This window comes from Myotis davidii, unplaced genomic scaffold (genome assembly GCF_000327345.1).
Source record: "Myotis davidii unplaced genomic scaffold, ASM32734v1 scaffold26, whole genome shotgun sequence".
In the NCBI taxonomy this organism is placed as follows: Eukaryota; Metazoa; Chordata; class Mammalia; order Chiroptera; family Vespertilionidae; genus Myotis; species Myotis davidii.
The window spans coordinates 5,959,634-5,970,806 of NW_006299245.1; the positions used below are offsets into that span (position 1 = coordinate 5,959,634).

General features: G+C 33.2%; 1 protein-coding gene across 1 annotated transcript in view; it reads left to right on the forward strand.

The window, feature by feature from the left end:
* The window catches only part of LRRIQ1 (leucine-rich repeats and IQ motif containing 1), a 231,251-nt gene that overhangs the window by 82,997 nt on the left and 137,081 nt on the right, over positions 1 to 11,173 (forward strand). The window contains exons 10-12 of the mRNA XM_015571113.1: positions 5,283 to 5,476; positions 6,003 to 6,130; positions 10,891 to 10,964. Of these exons, the coding sequence (XP_015426599.1) occupies positions 5,283 to 5,476; positions 6,003 to 6,130; positions 10,891 to 10,964 (396 nt within the window). The remainder of the gene's footprint in view (positions 1 to 5,282; positions 5,477 to 6,002; positions 6,131 to 10,890; positions 10,965 to 11,173) is intronic.

Here is an 11,173-nt window from a genome sequence, read left to right on the forward strand (position 1 = left end):
TCATGGCATCTGCAAATAAGGACAGTTTTACTTCTTATTTTCCAATTTGGATGCCTTTTATTTTTTGTTTTTGTCTGATCGCAATGGCTAGTACTTCCAGTACTATGTCAAACAAGCGTGGTGAGAGTTGGCATCCCTGTCTTGTTCCTGTTCTTAGGGAAATGATTTTAGTTTTTGCCCATTGAGTATATTGTTGGCTGTGGGTTTGTCATATATGGCTTTTATTATGTTGAGGTATGATCCTTCTATTCCCACCTTGCTGAGCATTTTTATCAAGAAAGTACACTTGCTTTTTTGTGGATGTTATTTGCTTGGAGAATCATTTTCCATCTTTTTACTTTGAATCTACCTTTGTCTCTGCTGTTTAGATATGTCCCTTGAAGGCAACATATGGTTGAGTTTGGTTTTTTGATCCATTCTGCTATTCTGTGCCTCTTTACTGGTGAACTTAGATCATTTACATTTAGAGTAATTATTGATGTATGAGGATTTCCTATAGCCGTTTTATCTTTTGTTTTCTGGTAACTCTGTGCTTCCATTGGTTCTTTTCCTTTATTTTTCTACCTGTTGTTTTTGTTTGGCGGTATTCCATACATCTTTCCTCTGTTTCCTCTTTTTTTTTTTTTAAGCTATATGTCTTGTTTGGGGGATTTTTGTGTGTGGTTGCCATTAGTTTTATAAAAAGTGAAGTTGCATATATACCATAGTTTTTTTCCCTTTTGAGTGCATCTGATCTTCATCTTCTTTTGCCTATTCATACCTGTCCTTCCCCTTGTATGTTTTTATTGTCACAAATTATCCCTGTTTATGCGGCAAAGTTTTGACAATCCTTCTGATAGTGTTATGATCTTATGTTCTTTGTTTCAGGTAGAATAACCCCTTGAGTATTTCCTGCAATGGAAGTTTTCTAGTAATAAACTCCCTCAGTTTCTATATGTCTTGGATTGTTCATGTTTCTTCTTCATATTTAAATGATAATTTTACTGGATATAATATCCATGGCTGGTAATTTCTCTCTTTCAGGCATTTGGATATTTGGTTCCACTCTCATCTTGCTTGTAGTTTCTGCTGAGAAGTCGGGTGAAATTCTGATGGGTTTCCCTTTGTAGGTTACTTCCTTCTTTTTCCTGGATGCTTTGAGGATTTTTTCTGTGTCACTAATTACTGACAGCTTCATTACCAAGTGCCTTGGAGGGGGCCTCTTTGGATTGAGGTAACTAGGTGTTCTGTTTGCTTCTTGGATTTGAGGATCTAGTTCTTTCCATAGATTTGGGAAGTTCTCATCCACTATTTGTTTTAATAGACTCTCCATTCTATACTCTCTCTCTTCCTCCTCTGCTCTGCCTGGATTCTGATGTTATTTTTATTTTTTTATGTAATCAGAGAGGTCTCATATGGCTATTTCATATTTCTTTATTCTCAGGTCTTTCTCTTCTTTGCTCTGCATCATTCCTTGATTTCTATTTTCAATATCACTAGTTCTTTCCACTAACTGGTTGCTTCTGTTTTCTATGCTTATCAGTTCACTCTTAATTTCTTTAATTTCCTGCTTCATTTCCAGGATTTCTGTCACATTCTTTTTTAACAATTCAATTTCTTTGGAGAAATTCTCATTTTGTTCATTGATTTGTTTTCTGAGTGAGCTGGATTGCCTGTCAGTATTTTCTTGAATCTCATTGAGTATTTTCAGAACTGCAATCTTGAAATCTCTGTCACTCAACTCACATAATTCTGTGTGTTCCAGCCTGTTTCCTGGGGATTTTTCATTTTCTTTCTGGTCATCGTTATTGTTGTGGTTGTTCATGGCATTCGTTGTTCTCCTTTGTTTTCCCATTTATCTCTGAGGAGGTCTTTCTACTCTGTTGCAGTAAATGGCACTGAATTGCAAGATTTTTTTTTCCTCTGTGGCTTCACAGTTTTGAGCCTCTGCAGCTTCTGTAGGGCTGTATTGCCTCTACAGCTTGGGGGTGAGGTTTGTTTTTCCTTCATAGTAATGTCAGTCCCTGACCTCCAAGGTTCTAGCCCAAGCACCCCTCCTGGGGTTCAGTCACAGAAAGAAACTGTCTCTACTGCAAGTGCTCTTGGCCTAAAGACAATACACTCCTGGAAACAATCCAAGAGCAACAGGGAAGGAGGGGCAAGATCTGGGAATCTAATCAGCGGCAGGGCTCTGTGATCTACTTTCTCTGCCTGAAAGCCGGCAGCCAGGCCCAGTCATGGGGAGGGGACTCTGTAAGGAAGGTGTCTGCTGACTCACAGCTTAGGCATACAACTCAGATCCCATTCACAAGGCGCACCTATGGTTCAGATACTCTCCCACTGTTTGTGTGTGCGACCACACAATGCCGCCACTGCAGTGGCTATTCCAACAGTCGACCACTTGCTGGGCCCTCTCTCTATTGGTCCAGGCTCGCTGAGAAAATTGCTCATGACTGCTGCCGTCAGTTCCCAGTTGCTGCGCTGCAGACATGCTGCTGCATGGTAGCCGTGTTCAGCTTCCCTCCTTTGTCTCATCTCCCCGCTTATTCCAAGGAGCTCATGTTAGTTGTTCCAGTATGCAGGTCGCTCAGGTGTGCATCTGTGTTGAGCAGGGACTTCTTTGTTGAATTATAGGTGATTATTTTGTTGAAATGTTAGGGGGAGAGGACAGATGTGCCCGTATGCCACCATTCCTCTGATGCCACTCGACTGTATATAATTTGATGTAAATAAAAATGCCTTTGAATAAATAAATTATCCTAGAGGCCTAGTGCACAAAATTTGTGCACTTGGGGGGTGGTCCCTCAGTCTGGCCTGTGCCCTCTTGCACTCTGGGAGCCCTTGGGGGATGTCTAACTGACAGCTTAGGTCCATGGGGAGCAGGCCTAAGCTGGCACTCGAACATCCTTAGCACTGCTATTGAGGCAGGAGAGGCTCCGGCCACCACCACTGTGCTCACCAGCAGTGAGGCCGGCTTCTGACTGAGCAGCACTCCCCCTGTAGGAGCCCACTGACCACCAGGGGGCAGCTCCTGCATTGAATGAGATCAGGCTGAAACTGGCTCTCTGACATCCCTGAGGGGTCCTGGATTGCGAGAGGGTGCAGGCCAGGCTAAGGGACCCCACCGGTGCACGGTCCAGGTTGGAGAGGGACCATGGGAGGGCTCTAGGGTCTGTCTGGCCCATCTCGTTTAGTCCCGATTGGCCGGACACCAGCAGCAAGCTAACCTACCATTCGGAGCATCTGCCCCATGGTGGTCAGTGCACCATAGCGACTTGTAGGCCAGCTGACTGCCCCCTGGTGGTCAGTGCATGTCAGAGTGAACGGTTGAGCAGCTTTAGCATATCATTAGCATATTACGCTTTGGTTGTATGGACTACTGGACACTTAGCATATTAGGCTTTTATTACATAGGACTAGTTCATAGTATTCTTTCATAGTATTCTTCACTTTAAATGAGTTAATTGAAAATTATATTTATGATTAGCTCTGAAAAACTTAAGAGCAATGTACATGCCTTTTAAAAATATTGAGCTTATATGAGTAGCTTGCTTAAGACATTTAAATATTTGATAAAGGACATTTGAAGTTACACAATTACGAATTAATATTAATTAGTATTTCATTCTGCCTGGAAAGCATTTATCTGCTTCAGTGGGTTTAATTGATGCTCATTAGATATAATCATAGAGTATACTATACTCCAACGTATTTTTATTTCAGCAGACTCTAAATTATATTGTGGCTAATACATATTACTATTATATGTAATATTCTATTTATAATCCCTCAGAATTGATAATATATAATTGGTTTATTATTTTAAATTAGTCAAATATCTAATAGGGTAGAAAAATTTACCCCTGAATGACATCAGATAATAATTTTCTCTCAGTCATAATTGCTATTTTACATTCCAGGAAAAATACTTGTACATTGATCCTAGATAAGAATTTTTAAAAAATACAAGATTACTCCTTAAAATTAAATTTTAGTCTCTCTTTCCTTCTTTGGGTCTTCTATGCATTTTCCTGCTTCTCTTGAATATTGTGTAATCATTTCTCACTATAAAAATTTTACTTTTAGCATAAAATATATTCTTTTTTATAAGAAATAATCATTTGTCACATTATTACTTTGACTCAAATTATTAGAGATACTGTAATTTTGAAATATCATTTTTCTTGAAATGTATATAAAGTATTTTACAATACACTCATAATCCTTACTATTATATTATCACCACTGAGTAAATCCAGTTAGGGCATGCATTTAAAAAACATGAAATAGAATTAAATTTTCTGTTCTGTTCCACTGGTCTATATGTCTGTTCTTGTGCCAGTACCAGGCAGTTTTGAGAACAGTGACTTTGTAATATAGCTTGGTATCTGAAAATATAAATTAAAAAGAAATCAATCTCTTAACTGAGTTAAAAAAAACAAAACATATGAAAACATGTTCAAAGTCACTAATCATCCAAGACATGCAAATCAAAACAACAATGCGGTACCGTCTCACACCTGTCAGAATGGCTATCATCAACAAATCAACAAATGACAAGTGCTGGCGAGGATGTGGAGAAAAAGGAACCCTCATGCACTGCTGGTGAGAATGCAGACTGGTGCAGCCTCTGTAGAAAACAGTATGGAGTTTCCTCAAAAAGTTAAAAATGGAACTCAATAAGCCAGTCAGAGAAAGATAAATATCACATGATCTCACTCATTTATGGAATAGAGTGAACCACATAAACTGATGAACAAAAACAGATCCACAGACAGAGAAGCATCGATCAGACCATCAAACCTCAGAGGGAAGGTAGGGGAGGGTGAGGGTAAGGGGAGAGATCAACCAAAGGACTTATATGCAAGCATATAGGCCTAACCAATGGACACAGACAACAGGGGGGTGAGGGCATGAGTTGGGGGGTATGGGGGTAAAGTGGGGATAAGGACCCATATGTAATAACTTAATAAAAAATTTTAAAAAAAACTGAGTTAAAATTATTTTTTTAAAAAGAGTCCTTCTATCTATCCATTGTCCCATTGTCATTAGAAAATAAAACATTCTGTGCCCAATGTACACCTTTTAGAATTTTGTTCACTTTTCAATTGATATATATCATTCAAAAATATATCTCCCCAGTACAAGTTTAAATAATAATACATTTTACACTTACACAGTTTTCAGTAGGAATCTTGTCTAAGACTTTACTGATACTAGCTTTAGCATATATAAATGCACAATTATTCTGAAACTCTCGTATAGAATCTTGAAGAATTGATCTTGGAAAATTTTTCTTCTAGGTGGTTTAGAATCTTTAAAAAATCTTCAGCAACTAATTGTGGACAACAATCAGTTAATTAGTACAAAAGGCCTTTGTGATACTCCTACCCTTATCTACCTGGATTGCTCACATAATCATCTTACTAAAGTTGAGGGTATTGAAAACTGTGGATTGCTTCAAATACTGAAGTTACAGGGAAATTACCTAAGTGAGGTAATTGCTTTGAAATCATTTCTGTGATTAATGCAACATTTTTCTTTTGATGAAAATATCAACCACATATTTCAAAAGCAACTTGGATTGTTTTTCTTTTGATTATCAGCTGTATCTGATTTTCAGTTTATTTTAAACTATTGTACACTTTCCAGTATTTAAACAAATGTTTGCCATAGTTAGGAAAATTTTTAAAGAAATCTAATTTAACCTTTTTCATAATTCCAAAATATAATAAATCAAATCTTTTAAGTTATATTTTAGTATGTAGTGGGATTAAATTTTCTATCATGTAATTCTAACTAAAATTCAGCATAAAATACTTTCTATACAAAATTCTAATTGAGGTTAATTCTTAAAAATTTAATTTATACTAAAATTTTCATAACATTATACTCTGATTTGTGATACACAGCTTACCAGAATATATCTGTTGTTAGTTTTGATAAATTTTATACTTTTAAATTTGTTTAAGTGATAAAAATATTTTGCTTAATATAAGCTAATGACACAAATTTAAATACAGATTCCATCCTTGGAGAATCATGTTCTACTACGAGAATTGTACTTGGATGATAACAGCATTTCAATTGTGGACGCATGTTCTTTGTATTGGCTGCCTTTGCTACAAAACCTGACTCTGGCTCAAAACAGGTAAAAAATGAACTTTACTTAATAAATGCAGTAAATGATTACTTAATTGTGTGGTCTTCATACTAAGTGGAAAAGCTGTTAGTTTTCCCCCCAGTGATTCATAGAAAGTGCATTGCAATGAATTGGGACTTAAATTATAAATAGAATTTTATAGAATTTAAAAAATTAAAGTGTATTGACATACCCTTGAATTTTAGTAGACTTTTAATTGTCACTTATCCTACTCATTTTGTTTTTTTCTCAAAATGTGCTTGTAGAAAACTCTTAGAGCAGGTTTGTTTATATTTGTAAAGAATATAGTCCTTGGAAAATACAGGAGGTAGTTAATTTAATTCAGAGGATGTCTCATTCTCTCAAATGGTACTTATTAAGTCCTGGAAGAAGGATTTTTAATCTGCTCTCAACTTGCATGTCTTTTTGTAACTGTTAAGATAGATTTAAATTTGATTTCCCTAAGGATATAAAGTAACACTTAAAAAAAATACCTTAACATTAAATGGAGATGGGTACCTGTCACAGGAGACCCATTTGAAACCACCAAACATCTGGATCTTTGCAGAGAATAACTGTTGAAACCAAAGCAGGAGCACAATATGTGTATGTCTCCCTCTGTTTAATAGTTCATTGAGACTGTTCAGACTAATATGATTAATTTGTTCATGAAAGGCACATGGAGTATGGAAAAGGAACCACCTTTAACATAAATTTCTTCTTTGAGTTACATAATTCTTGCAAAACAAGTAAACAAGTACAACCCAATGTTGATATGTATATCTATCCCCCCACAAAAAAAGTTTTCTCTCAGTCTCTGCCTGAATAGTGTTCATCTTTTAAGCATGTATACTCCAAATGGTTTAATTTATATCTATCATATACTATTCCACTACTTGACAAATCAGAACCAACTGTGTATTCAAAAATACCTTCACATTGTTTTAATCAGATCTAAAATATGAAAGGTGATTTGACTTTAAAAGGATATTTATTCCAGAGTCAGCTCTATCAGATAACACTAGTTAAGCAATTTGGGCCACCCAAAAACCCATTGGATTTTTTATTCAATATTTCCAGATAAGAGATAAAATGTTAATAGAAATACTTAGCTGTGCTTTGGATATATGCAAAAAAATCCCTCAGTAGTGGACATATTTAGCATATACCATAGAAATGTTTCTCAAGCCACAGTGATGAGCATAATATTTTAAAATATTAGAAATATTTAAATTATGAACATTTTTGAGAAATAATGCCTTTAATTTTATTGAGCCATTGAAATCAAAGAAATATTCTAGTTTTAAAAGTTAAAGGTGATTCTGGCTAATAGATTTTTGCCCATCAATCTGATATGACTTGGAATAATATATGCTAGACTATTAAAATTTATTTTAGAGATGATAACTATAATTGGTACACTTAAAATAAAATTATTTATTTATAATTTTGTTTGCTTAGCTTTATACATTTTATATATTGAGATAATGCTTGCTATTTTGGGGGATACAAAACTGAGTAATATATGTCCTTTCCCTCAAAAAACTGTTAAGAATAAAAGAGCTTAATCTTGAACTTAATATATTTTAAAAGAGATTAAATTATATAATATGCTTTTTTGAACATTTTAATACTGCTGTCACATATTTGAATTTAGTTTTTGTGGATCTCTCAAAGCTCTTTGTACATACAAATGTCTACCACTTTTGAAAGGATGAAAGGGGAAGTATGAGGGAACCATGGAAATGTGATTGATCTGAATGAACATATACAGTAAAAAAATTATTTTCTAAAATCATAGTAAAAATAATTTTCAATCTCAGGATTTTTCATAATAAGCTAATATGATAAACTGTAAAGAGTAGCCATTTTACATTAAGCTTTCACATATGCATTGACCTTTTCAGAACCATATCAGGTTTGGTAAAATTCAGACTCAGCAGATTTAGGTTTGAATTCTGAATCCACATTTATCTGTCAGTTGACATTGAACAACTCTTTTCTCACTACCTGAACTTCACTTTTTTCATGTGTAAAAAAAGATAATAATACCTACCTAATCTATTTTATGAGGTATAATAATGATCCAAAAGGAAAATGTTAGTGAATGCATTTGTAAACCTGAAAAAAAATTATAAATTAGATACTTGTATTTGTGGCTGGTATGTCTTTTAAATTTTATATATTCTTCTTTTAGTTTTTGATAAATGTTTTCATCACAGGGAAGAAATTATGCCCATATGCTCTTTTTCCAACAAATGAAATACATATAAAGAATGATACTTAGCACATATTCTTTGAAATACTTGTTTCATTCTGACTTCTGTTTTAAATTTTCATTAGGACATGTGACTGTTTTAAGTTTGACTCAGCGGAGTTATAACTGGAGGACTCTCTGGCTTCACAAGCCTTTCTACTTCCAGTGAGACTCTAAGTAGGAGCAGAAAGTGGAAACTATTACCCATCGGCTGCTCATTGTACAAATCTTTTGCTTTTTGTCGTCTTTGAAATTTATATCTTTTTTATGCCCAGGGCTAATGTGACAAGGTCAAATAGTATTAGGTTTTCACTAATGTCCTTTGTCTTTCTGGTTTGAATTTTCTTAGGAAAAATATACACAGAATGTCAGTAACAGTTCTAGAGTTTGTGTGTTTTTGTTTTGTTTTAAGATTCTACTATTAGGTTTCTACCATCCTAATGCATAGTCACAAAGGTGAATGAATAGCCAGTTTTCTTGATTTAAATTTCCAAAAATGAAAATGTGATTCTAAAAGCATGGCTAGCGGAAAAGATAAAATTTCAATATTATTAAAATATTTGATCAAACCAAATATTTTTTTACTTGAATAGGCATATGCAAAGGGGTTTTTTGTGTGTTCTTTTTTAATTCTAAAACTTTCTTAGTTACTTTTACTTGATTTGATGTCTTCATACAACCTGTATTTTACCTCTACCGTATGTTGCTATGTAACTAATTGGTGGGAAAAAAATTATATACTCTGAAAAAAGAGAAAAACTAATTATCGGCTAATCTTTCCAAATCCTTTTAATAGAAGAGCAAAGAGTTATTATTGGACATATATTAAAGGTAGAAAACAAATAAGAATTTTCTTTTAATAAATACATTTATTAGGATTATATATTGAAGAATAACTTCCATTTCCTACTTGTAATAATAATGTAGAACATGTATGTCTTAATGTTAGGGCTTAAATCCACTAAGTATACAGTGACAAAGTTTTAAGTTTTTTTCCCCTTTGTTTTCTTTGGTTTTTACTGTGTACATGTGACATTTCAGTAAATTTTACTATTAAGGACTCTGTGTACAAATAATGAAGTAAATGTATAAATGAAATGGCCATATTTTTCCACGTTTTCTTTTATTACCTTGGATTTCCCCCACTGGACGTTGTTTTTAAGAAGTAGTACTGTGTAGGTTTAGTATAAATAGTAATATTGTACTTAGGATTGGTTACATTCAGAGAGATCTTCTTCCAGCCTGTTATTTAGTCTATGTTTTCATCAGTAGTATCCTCTGTCTTTCTGCTAATACAGAACAGGATAGTACAAGAGAGAAGTCAAGGTCGGTACAAGCGTTAGTTTTGTGTCAGATCCATGAGGCCTCCAATAACAGTATTATTCTGTAACCTTCTGAACTTAATAGTAGTATATATATATATATATTTTCAATTGCTAAGAGCTATTAGAAATAAAGATGAAGAAATCTGCCAGGCCAACTGAAAGGGCAATATTTCTTAAAAACAACAACACCAAAAAACTGGAAATTAATGCATACTTTTTTTTGTACTATAAATATTCCTTCCACTGAAGCATATTTTGAACAATTATAAAGTTCCAACATTTATAATGGGAATTGGTTCAGAGCACTATTGTATTTGTGATGAGAATATATTTTATATGAAAGCATTTTTGTTTTATTTAAAGATTCAGATGATTTGACTTAATTTTTATTTCCAAATATCTAGGTTAAGGTGATATTATGTTCATAGTAAGTGTAGACTTGTCTTAGAAATGTAAGTCAAACTAAAGTTAATTTTTCTTTTATGACTTTTGTTTCCAATGATGTGATATTTTAAATATTATGTTCCTTGCTAGAATATAGGCTCTTAATGACAATTTTAACTTAGAAAGTAATAGACACTTTTAAAAGTAGGAGGAAGGTTTATTATTAGAATTTAAATATGCATAATTTAACAAGAGCATTGATTTTAAATATTCATATATTTCTGCCAGACTTGTCTATACTACTGTTATAAAACATTTTCTATTATTATTAGTGATTCTAATCAGTTATCTTGTAAAAAAGTGAAGATACGTATTTTTATGAGTTTTTCCTTCTAATGGTTTAATCCAGAAAAAATACATAAATATTATAAATTTGGCCTTATACGAAGACAAAGACAATTAACAATAAAACATTCACTTGTTTTTATTTAAATAGCACATATACTCTAAAGAAATGATATTTGTTATTTAAATTGGCAAGTCCATGATAATTTCTCTATAGAAATGAATGTTTTACATTATAAAATAAATACTTAGATTTTATAATTATTGCATTTTAATAAGTACTGTTATTTAGTGTTATTATAATTGTATTTTAGTGTACAAATACTATTGCATATTCAATTACATATAATTGCATATCATTTAATTGTACTATATGATTTATAATTATATAGTTAGTTCAATAATGTTAAGGCCTTTCCAATTTAAAAATTTTATGAATTCTATTTTTTTGTTTTCAGCTTGACAAAAATCACACCACTTTTTCATTTTGTTTCTCTGGAAAAACTGGATGTCAGCAACAACTGCCTTTCTGGTAAGTTTATAATAATATATAATTGAAAAAAACTTTTTTTGAATTTCTGTTCCAAATATCATTGAGGAGCTGTTTTAGATAGATGTGTTAATGATACATAAACACACTAACATAGAGAGGAGGAAAATTTTCCCTTTTACCTTCTTAAGTTCTTAGGCTGAGACTTAAACTGACACAAGAAAAACAGGGAAAAAAGTTTTAATTGTAGG